The 23,538-nt window shown below is 41.9% G+C and overlaps 1 protein-coding gene across 1 annotated transcript in view; it reads right to left on the bottom strand.

Moving 5' to 3' along the window:
* DUSP26 (dual specificity phosphatase 26) overlaps positions 1-23,538 on the bottom strand; it is a 120,302-nt gene that overhangs the window by 57,617 nt on the left and 39,147 nt on the right. Inside the window, exon 3 of the mRNA XM_086943774.1 lies at positions 11,301-11,515. Within this exon, the coding sequence (XP_086799900.1) occupies positions 11,301-11,515 (215 nt within the window). The remainder of the gene's footprint in view (positions 1-11,300; positions 11,516-23,538) is intronic.

Consider the following 23,538-nt stretch of genomic DNA (forward strand, 5'->3'; position numbering starts at 1 on the left):
TAGAAACACGCATAGAGCAACGTAAAGTGTTTTGAAAGCATTAATGCAATGTTAACCTAGAAATGTCGTTTTGCGGTGAAGTATTAATCCAATTAAGGGATGGTCAATAGATCATCATTGTATTAGCTGCTGCATTAAAATTCACTATTGTATTCTTATAACGTAATAGAAGTGATTAAGTTAGAAAATGTATTTTGCTTTAAGGATGAAGGCCTAAAGAACTAAATGTATTGCTTGTGTTGGGATGTGATACACATAAACGTGGAGAGGCCTAGTCATGAAAATCGCGTAGGCCAGATTGAAAATGCTTTGCTTGACAATAAACCATAGAAATGTTTTTGAGAAAGCTGCTTTTAGTTAAAGTCAATTGCAACATTATGAAACTGTGAGCCGATTCACATGCGTTCCTTTGCAGGTGCAAGACTAAGTAGAGATTGTAGAAGAAGGGCCCATTGTGTATGAGCGTTAGGATGGTAGACCCAGACATGGAGGAGTGATTGGGGAATTTAGGGAAGCAACTTCAAGAGAAGAAGAGTCTGGGACCCAAGGACGTTTCAACGGACAAGGATGGAGAGATGCCGTAGTGGAAATTTCTGAAAATTAACACCTTCGAGAGGGGCGTACCTTAGGGCGTGTCGTCCGTATTGTGGGGTTTTGTATTAGGGACAGCACCCAGAGGATCAGAGAGAGCAGATGCGCATGAGGGCAAAGGAAGCGGCTGATCAGGCAGAGAGCTTTGCTATGAGGGAGCAGTTCTTAGACTAAGTCCGAACTAAGTGAGTGTACTTCTTCGGAAGTCACCACTGCTGACACCTTTGGTAGGAGGGAACCTTGTTGAGTAGGGATGTCACTTAGTATAGTGTAGGGACAGATTAATCTGGATTTATTCCTTTTTCAAATGCATACTAAAACTCAGTTCATAGCAATTCTTGTTAGCCTGATGATTCTTGAACTAATTTTGGTATTGTTTCTGAGCCGACTAAGATTCTTCCGTAGGATTATGTTTGTATTAGTGCCTGTTTATCTTCTGAACCTTTTGTTGAGATGTTTATACATCCAATTGTCTTTGGCTTTGTTATAAATCTTTGAACTTGATCCCTAGTCAGTGGTTCAAAGCAATGGAAATTGTTGAAATTGATTGTCAACTGTTCAGATAGATTGCCTTCTACACTCTATGACAGATAAAAAGGTCTAGTCGACCTGTAACGGGATTCTGGAGAATACTATTCTAATTCTAGAGAAATAATCCCACCTTTCCAAGCATGTCATGCTCAGTATTGAGGGTAGGAACCCTTAGTGCTGGGACATGTCAGCTGGCGTAACTATGCACTATAAAACACCTTATTACTTTTAATATTTTTATTATTAGTATGTGGTTGATGAGGTTTATTCATTTCCTCTCCCTTCTCTGTTTTCTCTTTCAGTCCTTCTAGTTTACCTCTGCTCTCTGCTTTCCCCGTCTCACAGCTTTGTCCTTTTGCACTCCTCTTCCAACAATGTGTGCTCTGAAATACGAAATCACGCAGGTTGTGTCTTTCCAAATACCGACTCCCAGTAGCTAATTTCTTGATGAAATACATCTACTTCAATGCTCCCCCTCTTGATGTCTTTGTCATCTCTTAAGATGCTATCCCTCAACACGAAAGGTCTCAATCACTCGAATAAGTAGAACAAACGTTCTGGACTACTGTCACAAATTATTATCATCTAACACCAGGAAAACAGATTGGGGCCCACAGAGGCTCACAGTATACACCCCTTCAGCAGTGCATGTTTGCCAGCAAAGAAAATATAAAAACAATGTATTGACTCTTATCTCTAAACATACTAAATGCACTATTGACACTGTCGCGTATTATGCCAGTGGTAGATAGCTGATTTCCAAAATGATATGTCGTTTTTCGTTTGTTAACATCTATTCCCCCCTGGCTGATGAACCGTCCTTTTGGGTCTCTCTAAAAAGCACGAATTACCCAGCGACAGAAGGGTTAATCTGGGGGATGTGAGGATTTCAATCTTCCATATGAAACAACCATAGATAGAATTTCATGTTGTCCTTATAAACCAAGCTGTGCACATTCTCAAATGCGTAAACTTTGCAAAGACAGTGGTTTCGTTGACATACAAAGAATGCATAACCCAGCCGGTAGTGTCTTTACCCTTTACGCTCATCCGCACAACACTACATCCACTATGTCCAGAATAGACTACGTGCTAGCCAGCATACATTTAGTCCACTCAGCCTCTATGCCTACCATAGAACCGATCCTTATATCTGATCATTAAACTCTACAAACTGAATGGCAAGAGTAACTTGTGCAGACCCAGAATGCAAATCTACAATCTATTACTCACTGTTTTCAAACCAATAAAACACCAGCTATGAAGGCAACTATTAGAGGTGAAATGCTCAGCATTATGGCGACTCAGATAAAAATATGAATACGAGATTGAACCTATTAGAAATGCAGATCAAAAAACTGAAAACGAAAGAATGCAAATACTAGATCAAAATATTACAGTCAGGAAAAAAAACACTTAAATACGAATACAATAAAATCCTAAGTGAAAGAGCTCACATCTGGTCCAATAAAATGAAGTCGGGAACCCACCCAGAGCATAAAAAAGCAGTTGAAATTCTAGATCTAACTCTTAAGGAATCAAAAAACGTGATTCACATTCCAGACAATATCGATAAACAGGTTGATCATACAAAAATTGTTGAAGCTTTCAAATCCTTCTACATTGATTTATACAACCCAATCAGAGTTGATGGTATGTATAGCCCCGAAGCTTTCCAAAGATATTTGGATTTAATGCAGTTACCTCAATTATCGGATAAGGTGTCCGCTGAGCTTAGCAAACCGAATGATACAAATGAAATAGTTAAAGAAGTAACCGTACTGTATTAGTGGCCAGGCAAGTTATTTTGTGGCTGAATTTGTATTCCCCTTCTCGTCCTACCTGGTTTGATATTGAGGTTGAACTAGTTAATCCTCTCGCCCTACTCAGCACCCTCACAAAAAAACAACTTAATGTTCCCCACTGAGTCCTGATCATAAGGATACATTGGCAGCATTAAAAGCCTTAGACAACTGCTTCGTTCACAAAATAAGGGGTTCTGAGTTAGCCTCACTTTGGTTGAACAGCTCTGTTAAAATCAACCCTACCATGCCCTTCTGGAAAGACTGGGCTGCTCCCTCTTGGTATACTTTTTACCATGGATCTTGGAGAAAACAGAAACCCACTATCATTTGCTCTGCCTTCAGAGAGGTTCCACCTACAGGCTTATGACTTCTATGATTTTCTGAAAGTTAACATTGCCTTACGATATTGCAGTCATCCTCACCCAGAGGATTGCCTTCACTTTCTTGGGAATCTAATGAATAATGCTTCCCTAATATACAAAACCTTGCAAAAAAATTGAATCCAAATACCAACAAGCATTTGCAATGCAATTGGTCTCGCATTTGTGAAAGTTAGAGCTATTGGGTTTGTAAATGACAATTTTTTTACTAATGCTATTTTGTTTGCAGGGGAGTGATCCTTTAGAAAATGAGGGTTAGAGCTATTGGCGTTGTAAATGTAAATAGTTTTTAATCGTGTTATGGAGTGGAGTGGATATATGTGGTGTGTAGTGGAATTATGTAATTTCCATCCAGATGATGTGAGCTTTTAAAGAGCAGAGGTGTAGTTTAAGATGGATGGGTTGGCGGAGTGATAGATGTTTGCATGGATGCTTGAATGTATGGATACCTGTATGGGTACTTGGATGGATGTCTGGTTTCTTTGAGGAGGATGGGGTCTTTCTCCACCTACCGTTGTAAAAACACTATTAGGCGATTTCCCCAAGATATGACTTTATCCACCAGGACAATGTTTTAGACCTGGGACTTTGTGATGCCAATAGTTAACAGGTACCAGACTACATTACCCACAATACACTAGGATGGGAAAGGACAGGGCAGAACAGAAACATGAGTTGATTACATGGAGGGCGACAGCCCTTATTGAGATTATATATTTTTGGGCTGCAAAATGTCACCATCTCGTTACATTTACATTAGCCTCGGAGGCCCCTATAGGTCTCACTGAAGCAGGTTTCACACAAGTGTGATCGAACAGCACATTCAACCGACCAAAACTGCAGAGTTTAAAAACCTGCATTTATAATTACCACATACAAAACAGTCTCCTCAATATGTTGCATGAAGGAAATTCAGTACTGTTGTTCACAAAGTGATACAAGTCGGTAGGTTGTACTTTCCATATTTTACTCAGCAGCCTCCTGGAACAGGTCACAATAACTGAAGCAAATGGAGAGGGGATATCTGTAAATCCAAACAGCAAAGTGATTACTTATGTTTGTACAAGGCAATCGTCGTAAAACCCTATTGTAAGCTCTCTAGAGTGAAAGTAATACAGGGGTCAGAACGAGCAGATATCTAATGTAATTACAAAGATGGACCACTTACAAAATATCGATGTGAAGAATATCGACCTACCAAAATATCGAGGTAAAAATATCGAGAATCAGAATGGAGAATATCGACTTCCTATCTACAAACAGGTAAGTGCAAAAATATTGAATCCAAAATATCAAATTTTTTAAATGTCTTAAAAAAAGTAATACAAAATGTAATTAAATAATAAATATAATTATGTAAAACATCCTTAAAATTAATTAAAACATGTTACAATTAATAAATAATAAATAAAATGTAAAAAAAGACATAATTTTTTTAATATATATTAACTTTATATTATCAAAAAATAATTATTATTTTTAATTATAAAATGTTAAAAACATAACTTAAAATATAATTACGTATATATATAAATAAACCTATATTATAAATTTTAAAATAAATTATATATAATAAGTTAAAACATTAAAATAAATATTAAAAAAATAATATTTTACAATGCATTAAATATAACAATATTGAAAACGTTGCATAGCGTAGAGCATAAAATTACTATTTCCACTCCAGCGAGTGGCACAGTAGTGAAAATGTTGGATAGCGGTGGGTAAAAATCACTATTCCCACTCCAGCGAGTGCAACAGTAGGGAGAATGTTGGATAGCGGATATATAAAAATGACTATTCCCACTCCAGTGAATGCAACAGTAGGGAAAGTGTTGGATAGTGGTTGGGTAAAAATTACTATTCACACTCCAGCGAGTGGAACACTAGGGAAAGTTTTGGATAGCGGGTATTTAAAAATTACTATTCCCACTCCAGTGAGTGCAACAGTAGGGAAAGTGTTGGATAGTGGTTGGGTAAAAATTACTATTCTCACTCCAGCGAGTGCACAGAAAGGAAAAGGTTGGATAGCGGGTAAATAAAAATTACTATTCCCACTCCTGTGAGTGCAACAGTAGGGAGTGTGTTGGATAGCGGGAGTGTAAAAACTACTATTCCCACTCCAGTGAGTGCAACACTAGGGAAAGTGTTGGATAGCGGGTGGGTAAAAATAACTATTCCCACTCCAGTGAGTGCAACAGTAGGGAAAGTGTTAGATAGCAGGTGGGTAAAAATTACTATTCCCACTGCATCAAGTGCAACAGTAGAGAAAGTGTTGGATAGTGTTGGGGTAAAAGTTACTATTCCCACTCCAGAGAGTGCAACAGTAAGGAAAGTGTTGTATAGTGTAGTTGCAAAAATTTCTATTCCTACTCCTAAGAATGCAACAGTAGAGAAAGCGTTGGATAGCGTAGGGGTTAAAAATAACATACTTATAAATTCAATAATGTTTGTAATTAAATAGTTAATTATTAATAAACTAAAATTAAATTATATAAAACTACCAATAAATAAAAAATAATAATTACTTTAATAACATTCAATTATTTCCCACCCTATTCCCCAATAAACACACAACGCACTCCAATAATCATGAAAAACAATTAATATCATTATCAATTAATCAATTAATACAAATTCATTACCAATTAATAATTAATAGTAAAATAAAATAATTAGCAATACCAATAAATAACATTTCATACTTACTTAATTTCAATTAAATAACTTCCCACCCTATTCTCCTATAAACTCACAACCCACTCCTAAAAAAAGTATACAATTAATACATTAACAAATTAATCATTAATAATTAATATCAAATTAATAAATACTCAATATGTTTTTACACAATAAACATACTTGCCACTTAATTATTAATTGTTCAATAATAAATGTATAATTATTGATAATAACTTAATTAACTTAATTAACAATGTAAAGTATTAACTACTAATTTATTAATTAATAAAATAATTAATTAATATCAATTAAATTGCTTCCCACCCTATTCCCCTATAAACCCACAACTCGCTACAGAATTAAATTACGCAAAAAGTAATTAAAGTATAATTAATTAATTCTAAATAATTCTTAATTAATATATTATAATTAAATTACTTCCCACCTTATTTCCCTATAAACCCACGACCCACTCAAAAATAATTGAACATAAAATTAATTACTTCAAAAAAAATTCCAACACACATTTACTTACACTTAAAACAATAAAAGAAAATCGATATTCTTAACAACGATTTTATGACTATCCATATTACTGACTTCGATATTATTGAAAACGATATTTCTTACCTGCATGTCGATATTCTGCTCCACTATATTTTTGATGGTCAATGTTATGTCCACTCGATATTAAAAACTCAATATTTTGGTATATCGATATAAAAAATTCGATATTTTGACTGTTCACCTACAAAGAAACAAGAGTATTTAATAATAAGTTTAAGATAAAGATCTTGATGAAGCTTACAGACTAAAGAATAGAGAAAACAAGGATGTTTTTTTTTTAGTTAGGATGGATGATTTTTTTGTCCTATATTTTCCAAGAAGCTACCTGCAGGGGAGGGGAGCAAAAAGAGGTGCGATCAAAGAACTTCACAGCTTCTGAAGGGGGAGGGCAGAGAGAAAACAGGCGCAGCCTGCTGGAAATTTGGCTCGCACTTTGTACCAGAATGGTGGTTTAAAGGGTTAGTGAAAAAACACAGCTTTACCTCGTTGTTCCTGGGAAACATAGGACAAGCAGCAGTTAAACTAAGGCATGAATACAAATCGCTCCCACATCTCCGGACTTGGCATGGGGTTGCGATTGGGTAGACACATGCACACAAGGGAGGGTGAAGAAAAATTTAGGCCCAGTTCTCCGTACTGGGGTGAATGTATGACATTGTTCTGCATTGTATCCATCAATTTTGTTTTTGCATTTGTTACCCCGAGTAGGTCAGGTATGCCCATACTTGGGTCCCGTGCCCTCCATCCACTGGAGTCAAGCTATTCTGGCTTATGATGGCTGAAAGCCTGAAACTGGTCCTAGTATGCTTGTTTCCAGTCCAGGCAGGAACCGGCCTGGCAATTCGGGATGGACTGTTCCCATTGGGCGCAGGGTCAAGACTGATTTGATATGGCTGGGTCCAAACTGGAATGGCAAGGTGAGCAAAACAACGATGGATTTAGGTCCAGATATCTGGGATGAATGTATGACATTGTTCTGCATTCTGTCCATCAATTGTTCTTTTTGCATTTGCCATTGTGGTTCCAGTCCTGGGGAATAAGATGGCCTAACTTTTTACTACACCTCATCTGGGTGGAGGTTGAAGAAGCTCTTAACAAGATTTTCAACAATAAATTCACCCTAAACCAGGTAATCATCTCCTTAAGACTCCCAACCTGTTCTCCTGCCCCACCTCCAGACACCTGGGATTGTTCCCTGATAGATTTATTGCTTACTATTAGTGTGAAAACCATTTTGGAAAATTAGAAAAATATCATAACAAATCACATCAAACAAGATGGACTTGGATTTGCTTTTCAAGAAGTGCAGGATACAGCATACACAATAGCAATTGCAACACCAAATCCTCTTGTCTATTATGGGCAACAATAAGGGGTCTATTAGGATGTTGGGCGGATCGCCACCGCCGCAAGGCGGTGGCGATCCGCCCGATATTTCCCTCTGCCTGCATCCCATATCCCCCTGCCATATTACAATGGCGGGGGGTCCGTGGTGGACGGAAAGACCGTCCGTGGTTTTTCCGCTGGTCGACTCGTCGACCGGGCGGAAAACATCCCCATTATGGTGGCAGTGTCTGCAAGACACCGCCATCCATATTAGGATGCAGACGGAGACAAGCCTATCGGCATAGTGGGCCAATGTGGGCCCCCAGGGTGTTGGGTGGGTGAGGGTTTCACGTGGGGGGTTAGTACCCCCCTGCATTTGCATGCACAACGTGGCAGGTACCGTGCGGTGCCTGCCACGTTGTGCATGCAAATGCACAAGGTTCATCCACAGCATTGTGGCGGGCGGTGCTGTGAGCACCGCCCGCCACAATACTGGGAATAGGGGATGCCACAGTGTCGGTGGCATCCTAATTGTCGGTCCGGGACTGCTGCACCACTGGCGGCGGGTCCCAGCACCGCTAGGGTGTGCCATCCTAATAGGCCCCTAGATTTTTACCTATAAAGAAAACAAGCCGCCAACAACATCAACCCCTACGCAACACATACGTCCTGTAACTTCTTAAAGTGCATATCCTTGTCCCTCTTTTTCATTTCCATTTGTCATATTCTTTCTTGCTAAAAGATCTGTTTACTCTAGTCCACTATCTAAGTCTGGTCATCCTCTTTCCTTTATTCTAACACAGTGTATCCAGTAATGCCTTAGATGCTCACTGAGGGTTTTGTGACGTAAAACACTATGCTATGCAATGGAATGTATTAACATAGGTTGCCTGTAATTTTATATTTGTACTGTTCTGTGTTGGACTTCTCCAATAAAAAATTGCTGAAATTAAAAAAAAAGGGTTTTGAATTCAGAAATATTTTCTTTAACTCCGAGGAGGTGGCAGTGTGAGGCAGGCGGATATAACCCCTTTTATTTTTATTTTTCATGGAGGTTCTGTATAGCCTTGGTTTTGTAGTGCACTGCCCTCTACCATCTATGTTCGACTATGTGATTCTTTGGATTGAGCATATGGATTTGGTGAGGGAGGCGATTCGGCTAGGGATTTCCGTGTCAAGGAGGTGAAGTGTTTGTGATACTGTGTTGGAAGACTGATTCTGAGTATTCTACTGAAGTAAGGTCTTGTAGCGATGCTGCATAAGTCACCTCACGATCTTCTAATCATTACCTGAATGCTCCAATGCCAACTCAAGCTGCTCATTATACTACAGGTAGGTGAAGCCTTTCTGTAAGGTGTCTTCATTGAGAAAGGCATGATGTAGAGATAATTCTATATGAATGGTTATGGCTGGTGAGCTTTCTTCTGGGAGGAGACGTCATGGAGGGTATTTAGGGCTGTTTCCCTAAGCCAGCAGAAGCCTTGGTGGAGGTAACTGAAGTAATTGAAGGGAGGGTGGATTTTTTTTCCACTCATGAAAGTCAAACCACATGTTGAAGTTCCCAAGCATTATCAGTGAGGTGTAATTTATTTATTTATTTATTTATTTTTGAAATTTATACAGCGCACTGTTAAAGGACTATCGATGACTAGTCGCAGAAGGAGTCAGCGAAATGAGAATTGGTGGGTGGGCATCTGCAGATCAGCCGAGGAGAGAGAGAAAAGAGAGGAAATCTGATACCAGGCTAGAAGCACAAAAATGTTCATATTAAACTCACTATTTCAAATGGATGATGCCTCTCTTACCTCAGAAAATAAGTGCCTGTAATTTCTGGTACAAAAATGCAGACTGCCTGTGATACATCCTTGAATGGGTGAAAGGCTGCCATCTGTGTCCAAATGGAAGGAACATTGAAAACCTGGTGATTCGGAGAGCTGTCTCCTTTATTTATTCCATGGTCTGAAGAACTGGCACAATTCCTGTGCCAGACCCAAAAGTGAAAACCTTAAAATCTGGTTTTGTGAGTATCTCTTCTTCTCACCAAAGATTTAAGCCATCATCCACAGTGGAAGTTAATGTCACTGCCTTACAGCTGAATTTTGCAACATCAACAGTTTCAGGATATTTCACTTGGTGAAGCCTAACATAGGCATATTGCAACAGTAAATCTGAGACCATCTGGGGGCTTGATGATACTCACTGAAAACGGAGGAATCCTATTTAATACTCTCAAATTAAAGTAGCAATGTAACGCACGTGTTTTGCCAAGTTTATGGTGGAGTCAAAAATAACTCCACAGTCTGTTCTGTTGTACACTGAGAAAGGTATCCACAACATTTATGTTCTTGAATTCATTTTTGACATTCCTTTTATTTAGTTTGACGTGCAGTAAGCAGCATTTCGGTTTTTGATGCATTCCACTCTAACCAATTGGAGCCCATCTACATTGGAGTATCTGGGAATGTTGCTCCTTTTGATTTCACTTTCAATTCATCCAACTCATTTTACATCTTTTGCTCCTTTGAATATCACATTATCTACCTCGAAATAGCGACCTGAACGTATGTTGTAACCATGATATTGAAATTCGAAATATTGTCAAGATAAGTTTAGAGTTACTATGAACTCCTCTGTGACGATATTTGGAGTCAGTATTATGTTTATGATTTATATGTGTGTGTTAATATTTTCACTGTGATAATGTGGTGACACTGTTTTCCTCTACACATGAGGTCTCTATTTCTCAATGTTATGCTAACCTCAAGACAGCAAAGGTAACATTTATGGGCCTAGGGGTCTCTTTGGTCAAGCCTGGGCAGCACATGGGCTGCTCTGCGGCATGCTGTATTGGAGAATGGAATAGAAGCCCAGCCCACTCTCAGCCCATATTTGTCAGTGGCTTGTGTTATTGGCCTTCGTAAATGCTGGCTTCTGATTCGTTAATAAGCTTGGTAATCCCTCCTTAGTACCGCCTTGTCTTCATTTGCAACCTTCCATGAGGACTGGCCCTTTTACTTCTGTTTTTACACTGTAGTCTTTTTCAGTCTGTAAGCACTATTTTCTTTAATGAATTTCTCCTACTGCAAGCACGACGCGCTTTCATACAAAATTCAGTGTGCCTTGAATACTTTCACTTTCCAAGCACTCCGGGACAATGGCGAGATCTTCTTTGAATAGGTCTCGCATTTACAAGAGTTTGAGCTATTGACATCGTACATGACAATGCCGTTCATTTATGTATTAATTAGCAAAACAGATAAATAAAAGGCATTGTCATTTACAATGGCAATAGCTTAAACTCTCGCAAATGCAAGACCTATTGCATTGCAAATGCTTGTTCCACTTTCTTTATGCAATGAACATTCCAATGTAGTACATGCCCTTATCATTAAGGTATCACCATGAATGATCAGTTTACCTTTGTCTCCTCGCAGTGCCTGGTGGATGAAATCTGCTGCTGACTGGAAGTGGATGGTCATATCAAAAGTTTGGGAATCATGTGCCTCAATCCCCTTGTATGTGATGTTCATGCCCTCATAATATTCAGCTCCCCCTTTAAATTTGCTGTGGGAGACGTTGAGAATGTGGGTAATGCACAACCGTGACAATTCCCGGCGATCAGCAGCTATATCCCTAAAGAGAAAAGAATAAATAAAAAAACAGAAATAAAAAATCAGGGTGTATTCCAGCTTGCTACAATGCTTTACATCCAAGTAATACAAGGTATCACATTCACAAAGGGGGTGGGTGACTTGATTTTGTGCTGAGTGCCCCAGAAGTGAGTACTCCTGCCGCTGATCAGGGCCAGGCACCCAATTTTGAAAAACAGTGCCTTGCTTGTTATAGGTTTAACAGTTAACCATTAGCTTAAAGTACACTTGATATATTGAATCTACTGTTTGTACAGTTTTTTAATCTGTAGGGGGCATATTATCAAGGGGGTTTATCGCCGGTTTTTTGGCTTTAAAAGCCAAGAAAGCGGAGATAAAATTATCTCCCTATTACCTAGCTGTCGCTAACACCAGTTAGCGACAGCTAGTAGGAGATAGCGACCATCTTGGGCCCCACTTTGCATGTCAGTGAAATTTATCACTAATGACATGCAAAGTGGGCGTGCCAAGATGTTAGCGACTGGAAACAGTTGCTAACATCGATATCTCCTATTACCAACTTTTGGAGATATTCGCGCTAAGCGTGAATATCTCCAAAAGCTAACACCTGCCCCTGAGCAGTTCTTAGCCATGTTATCCAATGGTAGGTGGATAACATGGCTAAGAGCATTAGCTCGGTAATGCATGAATATCGCTGACTTTTCAGCGATATTCATGCATTTCGGCCGATTTTTATGGCTTAGGAGATAAACCTTGATAATAGCAAGGTTCCTAAGCGATAAAAATCACCGTAGCTCAGCGATAAAAATATTGCCGCTAAGCCAACATAGCGATAATTATCGCTAGTTGTTGGTAATATGCCCCCAGGTTTTTTAGTAACTTTGTGGTTTTCATATATTACATTTATTTTGCAGTTGTTTGTTTCATGTGATCCCTGAAGCTCTAATTGATTGCACTATATGCACATTATAAATAAAATAAACACACACAGCATGTCATATCTATATCTACACGAAGACCAGACAATGACTTTAATGGAGTGTGTATTTACTATTCTAACTCCACAAGCACCTCAATCCTGGGAAAAGTTATACAGTGGACCAAAGCAACTATAACTGTGCTTTTAGTTTGATGCACCAGCTGGAAAGTACCTACACACCAGATGGACTGGTTCACATAGGCCAACTGCTGTTAGAGAAATGGTCAGTCTTGTTTTGTCAGGGCTTACCAACACTTTGCGGACTGGTCTAGTCTCCATAGTGCGGGTTAAACATGCCTAGTGCTCCCATGTATATCAGCTCTTTCTCCCAAACCTATTAAAGGGTCAGCAGACCGGCCTATAGGTGAGTGTACTAGATGTCATCAGCTTTCATATGGGCCTTCCACGTAACTCTCGACTCAGGCTGCAGGGTGCCGGTGTTTAGATACTGATAGCACTGTTGCTGCCACACTATCAGTGAATGTGCCTGGGAATTTAGGATCCCCACCACAAGCTGAAGACTATGACTACATCCCTCATGGGCCATTATGTGGAGCATCTGTAGGAGCCTTTTTGCCCTCTCCCAACAATCCCATCAGGATGGCAAACTAAATGTGCATGTGGTATTCTACATTCAGCATATCACTCTAAAACCTCAATGCACCTGTGCATGCTTCAGAAAGGTAAAGGATGTGAAAAGGCGGGGCGTGGCCAGAGTGGAAAGATGTCCGCCGCACTCTAAAGTGAGCTCCCAGCCGGTGCCTAACATCCTGCACCATTCTGGCCTCGACGGGAGGTCCTGCAACCTGAAATTATTGACACTTGTCCCGGAAATGCCCAAAGTGTGCTGATGGCGAGCAGACCCCATGGGTGCGACCCGTAGGGGCTGTGTAGATGGATGGCATAGTAGAGTGGGTCCGGCCCAGTGCCTGCTTTGCCCACCTCATCTCTCCTGACCGTATCACTGGTGCCGACAGCGGATGCATGAGCATAGTGCCATCATGGCGACACTCCCCACCCCCCAGCCCATAGCATGCATGCAAATAAATACACACCACACAAATTTTATTATGGGAAAAACTGCTGCAGGTTTATTACATACAACGTTATGTAATATGGTGGGTTATCTTACGGGCGATCCAAGGGCAGGCAGCATTCTCGCCACCTGCCCGCCTGATGAGCCAAGCAGCACTGGGGTAAAGCCTGTCTGTGCTGCCCCTTCTGGTGATCCTCTTCCCAGATCACGTGACAGTTCTCACTCACGCCCCTTTCAGGGGGGAGCGTAGCAAGCCAAGCCCCCGGTTGTTCAGGCCTAGGCCTACAACCGCCTGAAGGACAAACGGGGCACAGACACGGTTTCCTGGAACCTTACATGAGGCTCCTGGGCTCTGGCACCCCTATTTGCCATGCAGAGGTACTCTTCTGTACCCATTTGCTTCCAGATCGCCCTGTAACTCCACCTGCAATGAAAAAAGTACAAGATGATAACATTCTCACCATGCTTCCTACCACCGGCCACGCCGGGTAAGCGGTAGGGTGGGCGACGGCGTGTCCCGCGAGGCAGCAGCCACGATTGTCCGGTGCGACGACAAAGAGGTCGTCAGCATGGTGAGGGGGACATATATACCCCTCACCCCGCCTAGCGCACCAGACATGACGCAGCACTGGCCGCACCCAGAAGGGGACTCCACGAGAGTCCCTGCCCCTAAGGGAGGAAAGGGGGTGTGGAATGCCTGATGGCACTAGAGGGCCACCCTCTTGAGTGGCCTCCTGCGGTGGCCTCGGGAAGCCGCATAGTACCATCATGGCGACACTCCCCACCCCCCAGCCCATAGCATGCATGCAAATAAATACACACCACACAAATTTTGTTATGGGAAAAACTGCTGCAGGTTTATTACATACAACGTTATGTAATATGGTGGGTTATCTTACAGGCGACCCAAGGGCATGCAGCATTCTCGCCGCCTGATGGGCCAAGCAGCACTGGGGCGAAGCCCATCTGTGCTGCCCCTTCTGGTGATCCTCTTCCCAGATCACGTGACACTTCTTACTCACGCCCCTTTCAGGTTGGAGCATAGCAAGGCAAGCCCCCGGTTGTTCAGGCCTACAACCGCCTGAAGGACAAACAGGGCTCCGACACGGTTTCCAGGAACCTCACATGAGGCTTGTGGGCTCTGGCACCCCTATGTGCTGTGCAGAGGTGCTCTTCTGTACCCATTTGCTTCCAGATCGCCCTCTAACTCCGCCACAGCTCTGGCGGCGGCCACCATCACCAACAGAGCCCCCACCAACACAGCTCCTTTCTCCCTGCAACTTCCCATTTACAGGCCCCCTGCCAATCCCAGAAAAGGGACCCCTCCCTACTGGGGATAGATGGACCCCTCTATATCCCAATTGCCCTTGGCGTTAGACACTAGTGTCTAATGAAACCAAAGGCCCTTCTGGCCTGTGAACTTGTACCAAGAACTGTTCCTCATATCAGAAAGTTCCACTGCCCCACATGACTCTGCCCTGAGCCAGCTCTGGGTGGGGTGGAATCAGACACTGTGGCTCACAAAGCCCCCGGAATATGGTGATGTCACCTAACTGCTATCCAACTAGCACCGTGTGTCCTGCACCTTGTGCCCCACATCTGAGGTACAGCAGCCCCCTGTTAGCTGACCGCTCCCATATCCGCCTGCCTACTTTGGGCTAAAGGGCTGGGAGGATTATACTTTAGCCTTAGCACGTTCCTTTTGCTTTTTGAATAAGGGCACACCCGGGTGTGCTGACTAGGAGTAAGTGACAGTGAGCAAGGGAGACCCTCATGAAATGAAATGAAATGAATGAAACTTATATAGCGCACGACTTACCCTGGGGCATCTCAGCGCTTGCTTAGGGAACCCGTCCTGGTATTCCCCTGTGAGATAACCCTGGCAGGGTATCCACAAGGTGAAAGCCAGGCATCCCACCGCGAGGGGCCGTTGTGGAGATTAAGCAAGCTATTGCCCAGAGTCGCAGAGTGTGAACCCGTGAGTCGAGAAGGCATCGGAACGAGAATTAACGAGTCCGTGGAATTTTTGAGCCCAAGACCCGCCGAGGCGGGGAATTGAACCCTGGTCCCGGGCCGAACTCAAGCTCCAGGTCTGCCGCCTCTAACCCCTGAGCCACACTTCTCATGCCCTTGCCCGGCGTCCCTTGGTCCTATTGGGAAACGCCCGCTCACCTCCCTCTGTGGAGAAACTCCCAAAAGCATGGCTGCTCAGAGGAAGTCTGGTTTATACACTGCCCGCTGCCGGTCCTATGGAGCCTAACCTTACTGATTGACTAAGTCCTACTTACCCCCCCCTAGCATGTTTAAGAATCGGGGCGGGAGCTTCACACTGCCTAAACTGAGCAGCCTCCGGGGTCGAGTAGGTAAGCCGTCCCAAGGGGAAAGTGCTTATGATGTGGTTTCTGTGAGGCCCTGCGGGAACATCCATAGCGGTGCCACTTGCTCTTTCTTCCTTTCTTTATCTCGGGCCCGTGCTGCTGTTACCTGGGTGGTAGTCAGGGTCTGGCAGGCCCAGTGTGGGGCATGTGGGAGAGAGGGGGTTACCCCTCTGTTCTGATCGTGCTTCCCTGGATGGGTGTCAGGCGGGCCTGATATAACCAGCCTCCTCACATGACTAAGGATAAACCCGCCATGAGGCAAAGAAAATTAGACTAGTATGCCAAATCCTTGCCATTCACGGACAAGGCGCCTACAAAAATGATGGAACCACCAGCCATGGAGACTGAGGCGCAGGGACGGCCGGTGGCCAATACAGCCATACTGCTCACCATCCAGGAGTCCAGATTGGCCCTAGAGAATAAAATTGGGTCGGTCGGGTCAGACGTCTCACTACTCCTTCAGGACTTGCATAAAACAATGGGCTGTGCCACAGAAGCTGAAGGGCATATCTCCAGTCTGGAAGACACCATAGGGGTGCTGCCACAGAGGGTCCACAACTTGCAGATCGCGAAATTTGACATAACGCGGCATATGGGGACTTGCCTGTAGAAATAATCTTTGATTTGTTTGCTTCCTGAGGGGCTGAACCCAGAGACTTACCTCAAAACTGTCTACCCAGCCTCCTATCTGCCAACCAGCTATCCCCTGGCTTTCGCGTTGAATGCGCGCATAGGGCCCAGTGACAGCAACCACCACCTGTGGCCCCACAAGGCGTATTATTGCCAGATTGCTCAACTACCGCAATTGTGACCTGGTCCTGCGTTCCATCACAAACTATTATAGGGCAACCATGTAACCCTGGGAAACTGGACTAGCTAACTTGGAGAAAAAACAATGATTCCCTACGGGAGAGGTTTCTGGCCTAAAGGCACACAGCAGTGCATCTTGTTGCATCTTCAACATGAGCTCTAAGTCTGCAGCACCAAAGTTTGAAGGTGCCTGGCCATTACTGATTCATTGCTGGCATTGTTCTCCTGGTGATTGTTCAATATTGTTTTGATTTTTTTACTTCATCGTGGGAGTGTTTACAGGTACTGGTTGCTGTCATTTTTTGTTGTCCTGATAATGACCCTGTCAAATTGTCTATAACAGGGCCAAAATGTTGTACTGATTTGATTACCCAAAATAATCATTATGTTCTCCTTTTTGGAGTCTTGGCGCAATATATTCATTTTGTCAGCCCCTAGAGATCCATGTACATATTTACTGTGTATATTTTTGAACAGCACTATCACACATCTTCTTCACTGATGTCACATTTCACTTGCACTGCATCATATTCGGAGCACCTGTTATGCTATATGAGATATTGAATTATATTATCTCCTGAAAATTGAATTGATTGATTTTGAATTGTAATTGTTTGCCTAGGAGGTTAAGGCCAGAAACCTCTCCGTCAGGGATCTATTGTTTTTACAACCTGGGCCTACTTTCGGCATGCCTCAGCGGAGATATTCCTTATCATGCCAAACTACAGGTCAGTGCACACCAAAAGGAAGTCAGTCAGTCAAATGAACTTTATTCGGCTTATCAACAGCCATAAAAGCACACATCTAAAATCAGTAAAAAAACAATGGACTTCCCACTTTAAAAGCTTAAAACGCAAATCATAAAAAAATTCAGCAACAAGCATAAATCTAAAACAGGGGTCTCCAACCTTTTCATCAGTAAGAGCTTCTTGTGTTAAGTGAAAATCATTCTGAGCTACTAATATTATTAGTGCAATACAACTGAAAAGATTATATTACTGGCCACCCTATGCAAGCTTACCAGCCGTGATCACCTCCGAGCTGGATTATCAGCAATAATGTAAATAAGGTTTTGCACATTGTGAATACCTCTACAAGGGTAATACTTAACCACCATGTCTGCAATGCCGCTGGCACTAGGGCAATAATAGGAAGATAATAATATTAGTAATAAATCTCCCAATACTGCAGGATTATCATTTATCAGTTTAAAATAGTTTGGGGAAATTATTGTCTTTGAAAATACACACATTTTCATTTTGAATCCTCATTTTTCAATTTTAGTACATATACAACAAACAGTATGCAGTCTTAATAAACAAACTACAAAAGAATAATGAGGTGTTGATTAACAAATCGTACAAAGGGGGCGACGTTGTTCTTTGGCCTAGATCTCTGTATCTTGAAGAGGCACAAAAACATCTCAGTGATAACACCTCCTACAGGATATCCAGTCTCAAGGAAGTTGGTACAAAAAGCAAAGAGTTAAAAAAGAAACTTAACCATTATAAATCAGAAGGCCTCTTCACCAAAGATGAATTCCAATTCCTCTGTAATGAATCTCCAGTGCTTCTGGTGTTATACTTTCTTCCCAAGGTAAACAAGGGACTTTCCCAGTCCCAGGACGTCCGCTCATTTTGGCTCGCAAGAGACTTTGTGAGAACATGTCCAAATACATGGATTATTTTTTGCAGGAGTTCGTCACCCAACTACCATCATATCTGAAAGATACGAGTGACTTCCTGCTTAAGATCAAAGATATCCCTTGATCTGAGAATTATATTCTGTTGTCCATGGACATTACCTCTTTTACACCAGTATCTGGCTCTGTGATGGTATATTTGCTCGTCAGCAAGTCCTCAAAAACAGACCCATATACTGTTACAAACTCAATGATCTGATTTTATTCATGACTGAGTGGTGTCTCAATAACAATTTCTTCGTGTTTGATAAATTGATCGATGAACATATTTCTATATGTCCTGCAAAACGACCCTTTTATACTCCCTCCCTTCTTCTTTTCTGATCTACAATCCAAGTTTACGAGGTTTTACCGGGCCTCTAAGACCCCCATGTTTCTCACAGTAAGTGCTCTACCTCCCCCTATGAAGAGGGCATAGGTGCCCCTGATCTCTGCCTCTATTGTTTTGCAGCACAAATTGGTACCAATCAAGATTGGCTGTTCAGGATTGCTATTATTCTTCTTGGTGCCTTGACCTGTACATACTTGAAAATTGGTGTATTCATAACCTAATGTATGTGAATAAACTCTTGCTTTCCTACTGCCGATCTCCAAAATCCCACTTTTGTGATGGAGGGTAGTACTCACTCATATCCACTGCCTCAGGGTAACAGCTGCACAAACGACTCTGTAGGTGGGGACCTGGCTGGAGCAGAATGCATGCCTGGAAGGGTTCCATGGATCGGACCGGACAGTTATCTCTACGCTGGGGGAACTTTGGGACAGGGACCACATAGTATCCTTCAGCCGTCTCAAAGCTGTATACAATTTTCATAATTCGCAATTCTTAGACTACCTACTTGTCCGCCATGCCCTGAATACATATAAAGACCTCCTTCTGAAGGTCCCTGAAGATAACCACTTAGAGAAGAAGGTGACAATGGGTCCTCTGGGTTCCCAGGGAATTTACCGACTGTACCAATCACTTCTCCCTAATGCCCCAGATCCTCTCCTAATTCTCTGGGAAAGCTTGTCATCTGATTTGGGAGAACTGGATGATGAGGAATGGTGGGCCACAAGGAAGGCATTGCGCACACTAGCCATACATTCTAACCTCCGTCTCATTCAATTTTCCTATTTTCACCACATATATTATAGCCTGGATAGGCTTTGGAGGATGGGGCACACTCACTCACCTAGCTGCACACGATGTGGCAACCCCTTGGGATCCTTCGATGTTATTTGGTCCTGTCCGGTTATAAAAGCCTACTGGGCTTCAGTTCACAAACAGATTACATGCATACTGCAGGAAGTGGCAGAGCTATACCCTAAAGTGGCACATCTTGGAATAATGGATGGTTGGCTACGCACCAAAAACCAACGTGGAAGGGCCCAGGCTAGATAGCTGTCTGAGACTGTGGTGCCTGGCTGAATGCTACCCCACTGTGCTGCGACACCTGATTACAGTGGAGTTGTTTTTTTCTTTTTTATGTGAGTGTGATGAATTGGTGAAAGTTAAAAATACCTCATGTATCCTGTTCCCGAGGAGACCGGAGTATGTTTAGAAGCGGGCAAGCACCGTGACGAAAGTGTGACTATAGGGGCTCGCCCCTACCGGGAACAGATTAGCTGTGGAATCTCATAGTAACTTTTCTCAGCAGTGGATCTATAACAAATGGTTAGTCCACAGCATGCATAGCACATCTTGGTGTGTGTGCTAAAAATGCAAACACACGTGGTATGATTTTTAACACCCACTTGTTCACTGTTTTCATCACCAATTGCACATCAGTTAGGTCCTGAAGAAAGCCTTACAATTTTTTGTATTTTTTATATAAGGCTGAAACATGTAGACCAGGGATAATTAAGACCAAATTCAGTGGTCTTAAAAAATTATCCACATTCTGTTTTAAATGTACCCTGGGCCACAGGGAATAAAGTAATTAACATTTGGAATCCCCAGAGGTATTTTTAACTTGCACCACTTCATCACACTCATATAAAAAAAGAAAAAAACAGCTCCACTGTAATCAGGTGTCACAGCACAGCTGGGTAGCATTCAGCTACTCAGCTGGGAGTCCGATGATGAAGCATGACACCAACTAGGTTGGTGTGTGAGGGTTCTTTTAACAAACCTGTGTGTTGCCAGGCACCAAAGTGTTGGACAGCTATTTAGCTTGGGCTTGTCCAAGTTGTTTTTTTATATAGTTACTTAGGGACAGGGACGGTCCTATAACGGTTCTAGCTTTCTCTTTTGTTCTTCCCATAGACACTACGCACCACAGGCTGTTTGCCGGCATTGGATACCTGGTAGCTAAATGGGACATTTCTCAGAAGTGTCTGACACTGTGCCCTCTGCCCCACCTAGCCACCCCCACCCCGCTGGCTACCTGGAGGAAAGAAGGTATAAACTTCTAATGCAATACCAAAAAGGAGATATATAGGTGTCAAGAAATTAAATAAATAAAATTCACATTTATGAAGCGCAAATTTATCACTTCTAAGGGTATCTAGGTGCTAGGGGGCCGTCAGGGAGATTAAGAGAGCTATTGCCCAGACTCACATGATGCTGATCTGAGCTGCTCCCGGTGATCGAACTGTGAACCCGAGCTCCGGAGTCAGCCACTCTGGCCGCAGCGCCACAGCTCTCCCGCACATGAAAGCTAGGGAGGCAAGGTTCTCGTAGAATGGGCACACAACTTTATTTTTGTTGTGATCCTGTTCAATGAGACTATCAAGACAACACGTAATGTCTACGTGGGTGAAGGGGATTTATATACCAAGACAGCTACATTACTCATATCTGCCCCCTACCAGAGTGTAACCATAAACCTTTGGTTTATAAAAAATATTTTAAACTGATAAAAAGAAGTATAAAGGAAGAATATGAAAAGGCAAAGGGATACATTCTTATGCATATTGCCACACCCCAAAGAAACACATCCATGCAAATTGTATACCCACACAATTGCTATTCAAATAAGGTCACATGCAAATAGTATGGCTCTTTCTGTAATCTCAAAGTGCCATGGGAGTGCTTAATCAGGTACAAACTATAATTGCACACCTGGGCAATTTTGGATACCTGAGGATAGAGACTGTATGCCATAAAGTGAGGACTGGGAGCGCTAAATTAAGACACTGTTTTGGGATGACCGGTGTTTTAAGTAGTCGAAGATCTGGAGCAGTGCTGTTTTATCACCATAGCAGTAAATGGTTGCTTGTCACAGGAAATTTCAAGGCAAATGGTGCTTTTGGTTGGACATGTAAGAGTATTTGTTGACATTGCTAAAATAAACGGCTGCAAAGAAGGCAGTAATATAAACAATGCAGCATAACACAAGTAAAACTCAACAGCACACTCCAACAATACTGTCAAAACAAAAGGTAACACAGCAGCCACACTACTCAACAAAATCACATTGCAATAGTGCAACCCAAAACACAGCAACAAACATCAAAATGCCACACCACAGATATGTGCAACCATTCTTGTCACACATTGCCATCTCCAGAATCCTGCATTCAAAATGTAGAGGTAAAACGTTTTTGCACCCAATACTTCCTTAAAATACAACAGATGATATGAAATAGTGACAGTCAAACATTTGCAATAGGCCCTGAATGCCTAAAATGAGGAACTTAAAAAACTGAATACTTTCATCTGATAAGCTCTTAGTTGTTGCATCATATCAAAATAAGCATAATGAAATGCTCAGTCAGTGACCTGGCTTAGCATGAAGGCCTGGGTCGAACAGTTTTATCTTGCCATTGCAAATCTTTATCGAAGCTGCATCAAAAGCTTGCAATTCCAGGTTTCTATAAAGATTTCAGTTTAGTTATTTGGTAGGGTACCAATCCTTACTCCAATGAGTCGTGCAAAGTGCTTTTGTACTATGTTGGCTATTAACCAGACACTGTTTTGTTTTGTGTTGTGTTGATCTCTGGTTATTGGAAGGATGAGAATCCCTACGCTCCTCTAGAATAGAAAAATGCAATGCATTTTACATATTTTTTCAGGCAATATTTTTATCTGTGGGATGGCTTACAATATAAATTCGGTAAAACAATGGCTAAATTAGCAAAGTTATAGTCAACATCTGTATACTTACCATTGTGAGAATATATTTTAAACCAAACAAGGGAACCCGCAAGGTAAATAAGGACCTTGTGTCTCAGTATTATAAGAAAATAGCGGTCCTTCTATAAAAGAAAAATAGGGCTGTGATTAAAATAGACTAGAGTCAGTGCTATATGGATGCTGTCCAGCCGGACAGTCAATTTAATGAATGATCAATGCAAAAACAAATAAGAACACAACAATAAAGTGGGACACAATCCTGCGTCTTACAAAAACACAAAACAAATACATTTGGATGAAAACATTTCAGGCAAGACAAAAGTAGCTTGTGAAAAATGGTTAAGACAACCTTAGAGACAACAGCTATTGAACTAGTTTTATCACATTAGATGAATGTGCAAGCTGCTTTAACAATGCACTAGTAAACCAGATATTGCAGTTCCGGGTCCGGAGCTCGTGGCTAGTCTACTAGTGCATCGCCACCAAGACCTCAATCACAGCCCTTCCAAATTTTTAGCTGCTGCATCCACACCGTGACCCTTCCATGGTACTACTAATACCAGGTCCGCACCTGAAGCACATCCAAGCTCCCTCTGAGCCATCCTTGGTCCCGCTCGTACTACCATACGAAGCACTAAAATTCAGGCTTGTATTAAATCCATCCTGATGATGATCCTAGATTTTTTTTAAAAAGATCGAAACATCGTCGACTTGTTAAAACAGCTTGCACATTCATCTAATGTGATAGAACAAGTTCAATAGCTGTTGTCTCTAAGGTTGTCTTAACCATTTTTCACAAGCTACTTTTGTCTTGCCTGAAATGTTTTCATCCAAATGTATTTGTTTTGTGTTTTTGTAAGACGCAGGATTGTGTCCCACTTTATTGTTGTGTTCTTATTTGGTTTTGCATTGATCATTCATTAAATTGACTGTCCGGCTGGACAGCATCAATATAGCACTGACTCTAGTCTATATTAATCACAGCCCTATTTTTGTTTTTGATAAGGACCACTGTTTTCTTATAATACCGTTATGAGAAAGCACTTTAGTTAATAAGCACTATGAAAGTTTTTTGTATTT

This window comes from Lissotriton vulgaris, chromosome 11 (assembly GCF_964263255.1).
Source record: "Lissotriton vulgaris chromosome 11, aLisVul1.2, whole genome shotgun sequence".
NCBI lineage: Eukaryota > Metazoa > Chordata > Amphibia > Caudata > Salamandridae > Lissotriton > Lissotriton vulgaris.